This window comes from Salvelinus fontinalis, chromosome 4, assembly GCF_029448725.1.
Source record: "Salvelinus fontinalis isolate EN_2023a chromosome 4, ASM2944872v1, whole genome shotgun sequence".
Lineage (NCBI taxonomy): Eukaryota > Metazoa > Chordata > Actinopteri > Salmoniformes > Salmonidae > Salvelinus > Salvelinus fontinalis.
The window spans coordinates 55,973,964-55,988,773 of NC_074668.1; the positions used below are offsets into that span (position 1 = coordinate 55,973,964).

Consider the following 14,810-nt stretch of genomic DNA (forward strand, 5'->3'; position numbering starts at 1 on the left):
CACATGCACGACAGATATATGAAATAGCATCATAAAATGTTTCTTACTTTTGCTGATCTTTCATCAGAATGTTGGACAAGGGGTCCTTTGTCCAGAACAGTCGTTGTTTGGATTTAGAACGGCCACTTTCCCTCTCGATTTAGCAAGCGCACTAGCCAAGTGGCAATAGTAGTCGCCTATAACGACAGCTAAACAGAAGGCAAATCCATGTCTCTCTTCGCACCTTCCTGAAAACAGGAAATGGAGGACATGTCATTCCATGAGCTGTAATTCGAGTCCAGATCAAGTTACACAGTCCATTTCTTCTCTCACTCCTTGTCGACATCTAGTGGAAGACGTATGAAGTGCATCTAAACTAATAAATAACAATGGCTTTAATAGGCAGCCCCTGGATCAGAGCCTCAATTTCAGACTTTCCACTTCCTGTCAGGAAGTTTGCTGCAGAATGAGTTCTGTTTCACTCAGATATAATTCAAACGGTTTTAGAAACTAGAGAGTGTTTCCTATCCAATAGTAATAATAATATGCATATTGTACGAGCAAGAATTGAGTACGAGGCCGTTTGAAATGGGCACCTTTTATCTGGCTACTCAATACTGCCCCTGCAGCCCAAACAGGTTAACATGGCTATGCAGATTTATTTTGTGCTGGATGTTGCAGTCTTTTTTTGTGTAGTCTGTATGAATTAATGGATGGAATTTGATTTGCAAATCATGAGAACAGCAATAATAAAACATATATAAATAATAGACACGGACTAACAATCAATGAGACTACAACATTAATGCATATATAAATCAATATCAAATAATGTTTAGTGCGTTACAGCAACTGACGTAGGGAATCACATGTGATCCCAATCTCTGTTACTGTCAGAAGAGCATGATTTCTCCATATAGCTCAGGATGTAGCGATGCATCAATCATGCAGAGATACAATGGTCAGGAATACACAGGAGAACATCACTATCTATAGTTAAAAATATACTGTGGCTTGCGAAAGTGTTCACCCCTTTGGCATTTTGTTGCCTTACAACCTGGAAATAGAATGGATTTTGGGGGGGTTTGTATCATTTGATTTACACAACATGCCTACCACTTTTAAGATGCAAAATAATTTTTGGTGTGAAACAAACAAGAAATAAGACAATAAAACAGAACTTGAGCGTGAACTTGAACTATTCACCGCCCCCAAAGGCAATACTTTGTAGAGCCACCTTTTGCAGCAATTACAGCTGCAAGTCTCTTGGGGTATGTCTCTATAAGCTTGGCACATCTAGCCACTGAGATTTTTGCCCATTCTTCAAGGCAAAACTGCTCCAGCTCCTTCAAGTTGGATGGGTTCCGCTGCTGTACAGCAATCTTTAACCTGTTTGGGGTGCAGCCCGACACCGGTACACTTATGACAACATCCAGCTCAAGTGCAGGGCGCGAAATTCAAAAGATATTTTTTTAAAATATTTAACTTTCACACATTAACAAGTCCAAGACACCAAATGAAAGATACAGATCTTGTGAATAAAGCCATCATTTCTGATTTTTAAAATATTTTACAGGGAAGACAAAATATGTAAATCTATTAACTAACCACAACTTTTTTTATTCCACCATTTTCTTACTGCATCAGTAGCTATCACAAATTCGGCCAAATAAAGATATAAATAGCCACTAACCAAGAAACAACATCATCAGATGACAGTCTGATAACATATTTATTGTATAGCATAGGTTTTGTTAGAAAAATGTGCATATTTCAGGTATAAATCATAGTTTACCATTGCAGCCACCATCCCAACTCTCCCCAAACCGACTAGAATAACTACAGAGACCATTGTGTATTAGCTAATTACTCATCATAAAACATTTTTTTAAATACACAGCGTACAGCAGATGAAAAACACAGATCTTGTGAATATAGCCAATATTTCAGATTTTCTAAGTGTTTTACAGCGAAACACAATATAGCGTTATCTTAGCTTACTACAATAGTCAGCCACTCAGCAGCATTGATTCAAGGCAAAAATAGCGATAACGTAATAACCCCCAAAATACATTAATTGTTTCACTAACCTTCTCAGAATTCTTCAGATGACAGTCCTGTAACATCATATTACACAAAGCATATAGAGTTTGTTCGAAAATGTGCATACTTAGCAGCACAATTCGTGGTTATACAACGTGATTAGCGGCGAGAACTTCAAGCAATCTGTCGGGCGCCATCTTGGACAGGAACCTAATCTAATCCATAACTAATAATAAACTTGACTAAAAAAATACAGGTTGGACAGCAATTGAAAGACATTAGTTCTTAATGCAATCGCTGGGTTACAATTTTAAAATTACTGCGCAATACTGGGTGCAAAACAGGGTGCGATAGCGCAAGGCTACCCGGAAAATTATGGCCTCTTATGCATTTTACTTTTTCAACATAACAACGAATTATCAGCATAAATAGTACTTACTATTAGCTGAACTCCCATCAGAATCTTGGGAAAGGTGTCCGTTGGCCAAAAGAATCGTTGCTGGGTTGGAGAATGTTTCCCTCGACGTTGCAATTAGCAGTACAGAATGGCATTCGAGAGAGAGCTCCCCAACTCAATACACCATCAGAAAATGAAATGGCCGAAAATCGCAATATACTGACATAAACTGATATAAATCGGTTTAAAATAACAAGATTATGATGTCTGTAAAGCCTATATCGAATAAAAACAGAGCCGGATATAACTAGTTTCTAAAACTAGAGCTTCTAAAAAGTCATGCCAAGACCCTTTCCGCGCCAGCGCGAAGATCCGAAAGGCTGGCCACCTCGTTCCCAATCAATTTATCAACTTTCTGAACTGCGTAGAGACTCCATTTCAACTCTCCCTATTCGCTAACAACCAGGGGAAGGCATATGCAGTGCATCTCAACCAATAGAAGACAGGCAAAGTTAAAGACATGTCTCAGAGCAGATGAGAAAATTTGCCATTCTCACACAGACATAGGAAAAGTGCTCTATGTCCAGTTCTCTTTCACTTACAGACATAATTCAAACGGTTTTAGAAACTAGAGAGTGTTTTCTATCCAATATTAATAATAATATGCATATTGTACGAGCAAGAATTGAGTACGAGGCAGTTTAATTTGGAGACGCATTTGTGCTATGTCGAAATGGCACCCCCCTAGTGGCAAGAAGTTAAACCACTCGAGTGTTGCTTTAGCAGTATGCTTAGGGTCAATGTCCTGCTGGAAGGTGAACCTCCGTCCCAGTCTCAAATCTCTGGAAGACTTAAACAGGTTTCCCTCAAGAATTTCCTTGTATTTAGCGCCATCCATCATTCCTTCAATTCTGACCAGTTTCTCAGTCCCTGCCGATGAAAAACATCCCCACAGCATGATGCTGCCACCACCATGCTTCACTGTGGGATGGTATTCTCGGGGTGTTGAGATGTGTTGGATTTGCGTCAGATAACATTTTCCTTGATGGCCAAAAAGCTCAATTTCTCATCTGACCAGAGTACCTTCTTCCATATGTTTGGGGAGTCTCCCACATGCCTTTTGGCGAACACCAAACGTGTTTGCTTATTTTTTTCTTTAAGCAATGGCTTTTTTCTGGACACTCTTCTGTGAAGCCCAGCTCTTTGAAGTGTACGACTTAAAGCGGTCCTATGAACAGATACTCCAATCTCCAATGTGGAGCTTTGCAGCTCCTCTTCACTGCTCCGCCTCTTCACTGTTGACGTTGAAACTAGTGTTTTGAGGGTACTATTTAATGAAGCTGCCAGTTGAGGACTTGTGAGGCATCTGTTTCTCAAACTAGACACTCTAATGTACTTGTCCTCTTGCTTGCTTTGTTTGTAAATTATTTTGTACATTATGTTGCTGCTACAGTCTCTTATAACCGAAAAGAGATCTGGATATCAGAACAGCAATTACTCACCCCTAACTGGACAAAGATTTTTTCTTTCATGAGTCTGACACAAAGGATATGTTGTTGCTCCCGGACCACACCCAATCCCCGTCATTCGCATGAAGAAAAGACGGAGATACAGGGGGCCGAGATCCGTGGGCCTTGTGAGAATTCATTGGCGAGTGGGTAACCAGCCTCTACCATCCGTTCTATTGGCCAACATGCAATCACTGGAGAATAAACTGGATGAGCTCTGTTCCAGACTTCCTACCAACAGGACATTCAAAACTGTAATATCTTACGTTTCACTGAGTCTTGGCTTAACGACGACGCGGATAATATACAGTTGGCTGGGTTTCCCATTCATCGGCAGGACAGAACAGCTACGTCCGTTAAGATTAGGTGTGGTGGTGTGTGTCTATTTGTTAAGGAATATTAAGGAAATCTCTAGGTTTTGCTCGCTTGTGGTAGTGTACCTCATGAAAAGCTGTAGACCATACTATCTACCAAGAGAGTAGCCATCTATTTACCACCACAAACAAATGCTGGCACTAAGACCGCACTCAACAAGCGGAAAAAGGCCATAAACAAACAAGGAAATGCTCATCCAGAAGCGGCGCTCCTGGTGGCCGAGGACTTTAATGCAGGCTAACTGAAATCTTTTTTTACTAATTTCTACCAGCATGTCACATGTGCAACCAGAGGAAAAAAACTATAGACCACCTCCACTCCACACACAGAGAAACGTACAAAGAACTCCCTCAACCTCAATTTGGCAAATCTGGACATAATTCTATCCTCCTGATTCCTGCTTACAAGCACAAGCTAAAGCAGGAAGTAACAGTGACACGCTCAGTACGGAAGTGGTCAGATGACGCAGATGCTACACTACAGGACTGTTTTGCTAACACAGACTGGAATATGTTCATCCTATGACATTGAGGAGTATACCACCTCTGTCACCGGCTTCATCAATAAGTGCATCGACGACATCGTCCCCACAGTGACTGTACGTACATATCCCAACCAGAAGCCATGGATTACAGTCAACATCCACTAGAAGCTAAATGCTGGAGCTGCCGCTTTCAAGGAGCGGAACACTAATCCGGACGCTTATTAAAAATCCCGCTATGCCCTCAGACGAACCATCAAACAGGCAAATTGTCGATACTGCACTAAGATTGAATCGTACTACACCGGCTCTGATGCTCATCGGATGTGGCAGGGCTTGCAAACTATTACGGACTACAAAACAAAAAGCTGTCCAGTGGCGCAAGCCTACCAGATGGGCTAAATGCCTTTTATGCTCGCTTCGAGGCAAGCAACACTGAAGTATGCATGAGAGCAGCAGCTTTTCCAGACGACTGTGAGATCACGCTCTCCATAGCCGATGTGAGCAAGACCTATAAACCAGGCAACATTCACAAGGCCGCAGGGTCAGACCAATTACCAGGCCGTGTGCTCACAGCATGCTCGGATCAACTGTCAAGTGTCTTCACTGACATTTTCAACGTCTCCCTGACCAAGTATGTAATACCTACATTTTTCAAGCAGACCACCATAGTCCCTGTGACCAAGAAAACGAACGTAACCTGCCTAAATGACTACCGCCCCACAGCACTAACGTTGGTAGCCATGAAGTGCTTTGAAAATATGGTCATAGTTCACATAAAACCATCATCCAAGAAACCTTACACCCAGTCCAATTCGCATACCCCACCAACAGATCCACAGATGTTGCAATCTCAATTGTACTCCACACTGCCCTTTCCCATCTGGACAAATGTAACACCTATGTGAGAATGTTGTTCATTGACTACAGGTCAGTGTTCAACACCATAGTGCCCACAAAGCTCATCACTAAGCTAAGGACCCTGGGACTAAACACCTCCCTCTGCAACTGGATCCTGGACTTCCTGATGGGCTGTCCCCAGGTGGTAAGGGTATGCAACAACACATCTGCAATGCTGATCCTCAACACGGGGGCCCCTCAGGGGTGCTTGCTTGGTCCCCTCCCGTACTCCCTGTTCACCAACGACTGCGTGGCCAAGCACAACTCCAACACATCATTAAGTTTGCTGATGACACAATGGTGGTAGGCCTGATCACCGACAACGATGAGGCAGCCTATAGTGAGGAGGTCAGAGACCTGGCATGATGGTGCCAGGACAACAACCTCTCCCTCAACATGAGCAAGACAAAAGGAGATGATCGTGAACTCCAAACTCAACAAGACAGTCGTGAAGAGGTCACGACAATGCCTTTTTCCCCTCATGAGACTGAAAAGATTTGGCATGGGTCCACAGATCCTCAAAAAGTTATTCAGCTGCACTATCGAGAGCATCCTGACCGGTTGCCTCTCCGCCTGGTATGGCAACTGCTTGGCATCCGACCGTAAGGCGCTACAGATGGTAATGCATACGGCCCAGTACATCACTGGGGCGAAGCTTCCTGCCATCCAGAACCTATATAATAAGTAGTGTCAGAGGAAAGGCTATACAATTGTCACCCAAGTCATAGACTGTTTTCTCTGCTACCGCATGGCAAGCGGTACAGGAGCGCTAAGTCTAGGTCGAAGAGGCTTCTAAACAGCATCTACCCCCAAGCCATAACAGCCCCCCCCCCTACCCCCCCACGCTGCTGCTACTCTCAAATTGATCAGAAATATAGTGTAGACATTGTTAATGTTGTAAATGACTATTGTAGCTGGAAACGGCTGATTTTTTTTATGGAATATCTACCCCCCCACCACCCCCACCCCTCTAGACTAAACTGGAGTATGGAGAGGGGAAAATGGTGTCACAAAGAAAGACACACATTCTTGTTTTTGATAGGTAAAGCAGCTATTCTCTGTTTCAGACATTGACGAGTGTGCCACGCAGACACACACCTGCTGGAACGACAGTGTGTGTGTGAACCTTCCAGGTGGTTTTGACTGTATGTGCACATCTGGACCGGCCTGCAGTGGAGACTGTCTTTACGAGGAGGGCCTCAAACACAACGGACAGGAGTGGAACCACAGACTGGACCGCTGCTCCCTCTGCTCCTGCAAGGTAGGGCAAACACACACACACACACAAACACAAGAACATTCAGCTCCCTCTGCTCCTGCAATGTAAGACTAACACACACATACCACACCTACATGTGAGCCAACACTCATCCAAGAATGCAGTCACATTGACACTTCACTGTGTTAACACACAGACAAACACATGTATGGGTGTACACGCACACACACACAAAATATAGCTTTTCTGACATACACACATCTCCACCTGACAACTACTTTGTTAGTTGTTACTACCTAGTAAACAGGAACAAAGCAAGAAATTACAGAACGACACATACACAGTCACATAGATGAAACGACTATCTGCACACACACACATCTCGGTTCCCGCTGTAACATCACACACACCTACTTCAAAGTCAAGACAGAGAATGAACACAGAGAACAACACACACTTCTACTCTGTCACACACACACACACACACACACAAACTCCCTGCTGGTTCCTGGTCTTGCTGCTGAATATAATTGTCTCATTGCTCACTGTATGACTGTTTAAGGGTGTCAAACATATGGGCTGTTTTTCTGTGTTTTTTTTAGGGGGGGGGCAAATCTTAATCGACATTAAAATGACTAAAACCAAATCGGAACTGAGTAGAAATTAAGATAGACCTACATTTACAGTGTCTTTATGGTACTCTGTCCAGCTTGCTAACAGTCAGTGAAAAAACTAAAGCTAGATAGTCAGGAAGCATAAACAATTCCAAAAGCGATGGATAGAGGCCTGTTGTTTGGTAAATGAGTGTGACACCCCTGGTTTAGCAGGTCCCAGTTCAGTAGGGAGGCGTGCACTGTAGAGGTTTTCACGAGCAGATCCGGATTCAGAATTCGAAATAATGTCATAGGTCTGGGTTTGATCTGATTGTCACGAGTCTCGGGTATGCGTAATTGTAACTGACTTGTCTGGAAGAGCACATACAGAACTGAATGGGACCGATCGCTGCAGTAGAGAGAAAGATAGAAATTGTACTATTTATGCTGCGGCTCTTGCTTTTCACGAGAGTGGCGCATGTACCTTGTTGTCATTGTCAAGCAATAGGCTAGAGCCTCTGTGTGTGGCAAAGGTTAGGAGGTATCTAATCAATTGAAGATGGAATTAAAATGATGGAATGAAAAGTTAAAGGAGAAGGATAGGCTTCAAAAGCCAACAGGTAGGCTGCTACTTAATATTCTGAATGGAATTGTTGTTATTTGTAACTGTAGAATTAAAAAGTGCATGCACTGCAGCCTCAATTATAGTGTTAATTTCGTGAACAAAAATTGTGACAAAAATATTTGTCAAACACCTATTTTTCAGTGGCAATAGACAAGCATTTAACAGACTAAATAGACCCAGAAAAAACTATACATTTACAAAAACAAATGATAAAAAATTACTTCAGTTTACTAAAATGAGACAACTAAAAGGACTGTACAATAATTCGGAGAGTGAGAGGTTTTCAATGATAAGGACAATTAATCTAAGCAGCACAGATGCGCAGCACAGTTATTTTGAACAGTGGGCAGGACACCTCACACCCGGCAAACGCAGCCTACATCAACCAGGCGCAAACAATGAGTGTGGGCAGACTGACTCCGCTCAGCCTCCGATTATACACGTCGCTCAGGCGACTCTCGCTTCACCTTAGCTAACCAGTCACCAACAGCCTTTTAGTTAGCTACCCTTTGCCTGGTTAAGAAACAGAAGCTGCTTTATGAAATTAAAAACAATTGCAGAATTTAGTTTAATATTAAAACAACAGTCTAGCTCTGTTTTTCTCTCCTTTGAGAAGGTTACAGAACGAGAGTCTGCAGTTGAATTTGTAGTCTCGCTCAACCCTCCCACTTTTCACACTTTCATATACAGGTTACAGTTGCTTGCAAAAGTGTTCATCCCCCTTGACCTTTTTCCTATTTTGTTGCCTTACAACCTGGAATTAAAATTGCTTTTTTTTGGGGGGGGGGTTTGTTTCATTTGATTTACACAACATGCCAACCACTTTGAAGATGCAAAATATTTTTTATTGTGAAACAAACAAGAAATAAGATAAAAACATAGAAAACTTGAGCGTGCATAACTATTCATCCCCCCAAAGGTAATACTTTGTAGAGCCACCTTTTGCAGCAATTACAGCTGTAAGTCTCTTGGGGTATGTCTCTATAAGCTTGGCTCATCTAGCCACTGGGATTTTTGCACATTCTTCAAGGCAAAACTGCTCCAGCTCCTTCAAGTTGAGGTCTGGGCTTTGAGTAGGCCATTCCAAGACATTTAAATGTTTCCCCTTAAACCACTCAGGTGCTGCTTTGGCAGTATGCTTAGGGTCAATGTCCTGCTGGAAGGTGAACCTCCGTCCCAGTCTCAAATCTCTGGAAGACTGAAACAGGTTTTCCCTCGAGAATTTCCCTGTATTTTGCGCCATCCATCATTCCTTCAATTCTGACCAGTTTCCCAGTCCCTGCCGATGACAACCATCCCCACAGCATGATGCTGCCACCGCCATGCTTCACTGTGGAATGGTATTCTCAGGGTGATGAGGTGTGTTGAATTTGCGTCAGACATAATGTTTTCCTTGATGGCCAAAAAGCTAAATTTTAAGTCTCATCTGGACAGAGTACTTTCTAACATATGTTTAGGGAGTCTCCCACATGCCTTTTGGTGAACACCAAATGTGTTTGCTTATTTTTTTCTTTAAGCAATGGCTTTTTTCTGGACACTGGAGTGTACGACTTAAAGCGGTCCTATGGACAGATACTCCAATCTCCGCTGTGGAGCTTTGCAGCTCCTTTAGGCTTATCTTTGGTCTCGTTGTTAACTCTCTGATTATTAATGCCCCCCTTGCCTGGTCCATGAGTTTCGGTTGGCGGTCCTCTCTTGGCAGGTTTGTTGTGGTGCCATATTCTTTCCAATTTTTAATAATGGATTTAATGGTGCTCTGTGGGATGTTCAAAGTTTCTGATATTTTTTTTATAACTCAACCCTGATCTGTACTTCTCCACAACTTTGTCCCTGACCTGTTTGGAGAGCTCCTTGGTCTTCATGGTGCCGCTTGCTTGGTGGTGCCTCTTGCTTAGTAGTGTTGCAGACTCTGGGGCCTTTCAGAACACGTGTATAAATACTGAGATCATGTGACACTTAGATTGCCCACAGGTGGACTTTATTTAACTAATTATGTAACTGCTGAAGGTAATTGGTTGCACCAGATCTTATTTAGGGGCTTTATAGCAAAGGGGGTGAATACATATGCATGCACCACTTTTCAGTTTAAAAATGTTTTGAAACAAGTTATTTTTTTCATTTCACTTCACCAATTTGGACTTTTTTGTTTATGTCTATTACATGAAATCCAAATATAAATCCATTTAAATAACAGGTTGTAATACACCAAAATAGGTAAAACACCAAGAGGGATGAATACTTTTGCAAGGCACTGTATGTAGCCAACGTAGCTTAGTCTCATTTCTTCCTCAGAGAAAATGGATTGATTCTAGCCCTTTGGTTACAGCTCGAAAGATATGACCCATAATACCGTTGGTAAGTTTTTATTTTTTATTGTACTTTGGCAGGCTGCATTTTGCATTCATAAAACATGTCACTGGCCATTCTAAAACTACGCTACTTCTGGACCATTAATAATTTGTTTTGGCTGCATATTGTTCAGTCATGTCACCTCATTCGCTAGCTATAGCCAACAACCTGGATGCGTTCAGCATGAGGCAATGTTTTAAAACGTTCAGAAATATGCTATGTAGAACAAACATGAGTGCCAAAATTAAGACTAGTCAATTAGCCTAGCTAGCAAATGTTAGCTAGCTAAGTGTCACGTTCTGACCCTAGTTCTTTTGTTATTTCTTTGTTTTAGTGTGGTCAGGGCGTGAGTTGGGTGGGTTGTCTATGTTAGTTTTTATATAATTTTCTATTTCTGTGTTTGGCCTGATATGGTTCTCAATCAGAGGCAGCTGTCAATCGTTGTCCCTGATTGAGAACCATATTTAGGTAGCCTGTTTTCTATTGTGTTTTGTGGGTGGTTATTTTCAGTCTTTGTGTGTCTGCACCAGACAGAACTGTTTCGGTTGTTTCTTTGTTGTTTTGTTATTAAGTGTTCTGTTTTGATGATTATTAAACATCATGAACACTTACCACGCTACACCTTGGTCCTCACCTTCTTCCACCGACAACAGCCGTTACACTAAGGTCGATGTCCACTACTGAGCGGGAATTAATTAGCATAATCAAAAAATCTCCATATAAATACATCACATTTTAAAAATCTAGAAAAACTAACCGCTTTCTTGGGAACCATGCATTTTTTCGTTGCGGCCCGTTGTCCAGCCCTTTGTCCACTGATCTCCACGGATGGTTGTCGGCATGGTTGTATGTTCTGCAAAAACACATTCACGTTTTTAGTACACAATTATTGATTTTACTACACATCGATAGGCTATATACATTTTTTTAAAGAAAATACACTGAAACCAAAATACCTTTTAGTTTTGGTGATCCTCTCAGCTCCGACTCATTTTCAAGTCCTAACCCTGGAACGGGTAGTCGCCCTGATGCCCGGGTTTGCATTACAAATGAGGGCATAAACTGGGTCAAGACGCCAGCAGTAAAGGTTAAAGAAAAATAAATAAATAAAAGACCTACAACTGCCATCAACTGAAAACATTCATCTGTAACGATGAAATTCTCCCCTTACCCTCCTTCTTTGCAAGAGTCTATTGTCCTGTTAATAGTCCATAATGGGTGGACAGATGGCTTATTTTGTATTCCAATGTATTGAATCAATGTATTAATTAGTCATTTACCATTCTAATTTTCGGTTTAAAAATGACAATATTTTGGAGATGATTTCGTTTTCAAATAACCGAAAGTGAGCAGTTGTAATCTGAATAAATATGTGTGCTGCAAAACGGATTAAGTACAATTTTTGTATGTCTGATGTATTTAGTGAGAGGTCTAATGCTTTAATATTTCATTTCTGCCCTCTGAATTCATATTCATTATATAAATAGGCCAATGTGCACCTTCATCAGAACCGCAACATGTCAGCTAAAACGATTTAATTCATGAATGCATAAAATCAACCAAAGTCAGCCTTTAAATTTTTTATAATCCAAATGTTTAAAGTGCGTGTGGACGACGGAGAGAATGCATTTGACTGTTAGCGCTTTCAGGAGGAACAGAAAATTGCGTGACAATTCATAAACCACGTGCCATCAAATCTCGTCCCAACTATTTTTACATTTAGAGGATTGGAGGATTCTAAATAAATATCTAAGGGGCATTTTTCATTCAGGCAAATCTGGAAAATAGAGACAATAATACATGGCATCCAGGTCAGGATAACCAAACAATTTCTTTATTAAAGACTATCAGAAAGAATGTTGGTACTTATTTATTTTGTTCCAAAGCCATGAATGAGTCACTCAGCTTTATGTAGGTGACGAGACTATATGACTTCGCCATCAACTTGATTATTTAGCAGACATCACTTGCTAATATTCAGTCAACACATTTATTTTAAGAATATCATGGAATATAATCGAACATTTTAGTTTCTAAATTGTAAAGGTTTTCTTCCAGGGGTGAAGGAGAGGACCAAAGTGCAGCGTGGTTAGTGTTCAACATGTTTCATTTGACGGTAAACAGTGAACACTTACAACAATACAAAACAACAAACCGTGAAAACCGAGACAGTCCTATCTGGTGCAGAACAAACACAGAGACAGGAAACAAACACCCACAAAATCCCAACACAAAACAAGCCTCCTATATATGAGTCTCAATCAGAGACAACGACTACCATCTGTCTCTGATTGAGAACCCACACTAGGCTGACATAGAAACAGACAAACTAGACACACAACATAGAATTCCCACCCAGCTCACGTCCTGACCAACTAAACACATACAAAACAACAGAAAACAGGTCAGGAACATGACATAAATTCAATCACTTTTTTCATCCTCATCATTCAGTTCATTGAAATTCAATTTTGAAATCGTGCACAATTATCAGTTTCTATTTGGTTTATATCGCCAATTTATTGTCAGGTAGAGACACATTAGGGATTGGGACCCAAAAGCGTAATCAGTGCTCTAACTCTCTCTTGTGTTCGTCTGGAGCAATGAAGCAGTGACGCAGGGTAACGTACTAAACCACATATTACTTCTAAGTCCCGCGGCATAATCTCAAAACATTTAATTGAGGAACCACTGTAACTGTTTGTGAGAATGTTAATGTAGTTGACGTGTTCTGTAATGTTTTTCTGTTGGTCCAAAACCTTTGAACATGATTACTGCCAGTTCTAAAGGTTTTGAAAAGCAAACATATGTGCATGTGACAGATGGGAGCAATAATAAATACTGCATAATGCAATCTTCAGTAAGAAATTTTACCTGATATCAACATCGGTAAAATATGTATTTTAGCTCACTGGGTACCTAATCAAATATGAACTCGTGAGATTTTTTCATAATAGTGCATGCTAATGCTAACGATGGACTCTTCGGGAAACTTGTCAGGCTTTAGTATTAAGTATAGGCCTACCATTAGCTAATCAACGTAAATATTTGTAGTTCCCATTGTTTGCAATCTTACATTGTTATCAATCTCATTGGGAAAAAGGTGAACATGCTTGCAGCTTAGCAGTCAATCGCTATAGGCATGAGCATGAAAACCTCACGTTGGAAACCCGGCCGGAAAGAACCTTATATTGATTGGAATTTTCTTCAGGATGGCTTACGCACGGCGCTGAGGATAATGTCAAGCTGAATAAAAGTATATTCAATTGAAAGATTATGCAATTTAATCTCAGGGCTACACATAGAGGTACTCCAGTCAACCTTAAGCGGTTTCTCAGATAGAGAATGGGACTATTTCAAATCCTAGCAAGGGTGTTTTTTAGGGTGGTTGCCCCAAAATGTATTATTCTGTATTGAATTGCAGGTTGTTTGAGTTATTGAAAGCTATGCATTTTTAACATTACAAACTTTGCATTTAACAATGCTGCATTTGCTGTAAAATTCCTAATTTGAAGGCTATTCCAAAGCATTGCTACAATGCAGACAATGGGAATGATATTACATGGCATTAGTCAACCACCCGAGCAGAATTAATGATGCCTCTCATATCCATAACATTAAGAGGCTAACGCTAATAAAGCTCTTGGATATTAGCACCATGAGAGACACTGGCTACTGTAGCGAGACAATACGTGCCAATAAGATATTGGCTACTCATTATGCGAGTTCATTTTATATACATTTTGCAACAACCTTTTTATATAGGGTTTTTATATCTACATTATTGTGCTCATTCCCAAGCTGGCAAGGGCTCAGTGTGGCCAGTAAAATAGTTCATAAAGTTCTCACTGGTCGAGAGCCTGGAATCTCTGTAGAAAGAGTGACACCAATGGCCTTGACCAGCCATCCAATACAAAACCCTAACCCCGTAAAAACACTCCTCTCAAAACGTCAATGACAAATTGTAGTCAGTATTGTTAGTAATGGCCTTACTCAATAAAGTGTATTTTCCTCTATAATGTAAATGTAGATGCTGTACATTGCAGTTACTGTAGCCTTTCTGTAGGTAGGCTGTAGCCTTATCAATGTCTCTTTCTGACAGGATGGTTATACCTTCTGCAGGAGGAATGAGTAACTGTTTAGATAAGACTGTAGGTAGCTAGGTAGGGTAGGAGGCATACCTGTGTGTGTGTGTGTGTGTGTGTGTGTGTGTGTGTGTGTGTGTGTGTGTGTGTGTGTGTGTGTGTGTGTGTGTGTGTGTGTGTGTGTGCATTCAAGCAAAATATTAAAATGGCAGTAACAAAACTGGAAAAGTATTTACAAGCAAAACCACTGTCACGG

At 41.1% G+C, this 14,810-nt stretch overlaps 1 protein-coding gene across 2 annotated transcripts in view; it reads left to right on the forward strand.

Moving 5' to 3' along the window:
* The window catches only part of LOC129854017 (protein kinase C-binding protein NELL1-like), a 481,512-nt gene that overhangs the window by 461,062 nt on the left and 5,640 nt on the right, over positions 1-14,810 (forward strand). For both annotated transcript variants that reach the window (XM_055920616.1, XM_055920615.1), the window contains one exon: positions 6,751-6,944. In XM_055920616.1, the coding sequence (XP_055776591.1) occupies positions 6,751-6,944 (194 nt within the window). The remainder of the gene's footprint in view (positions 1-6,750; positions 6,945-14,810) is intronic.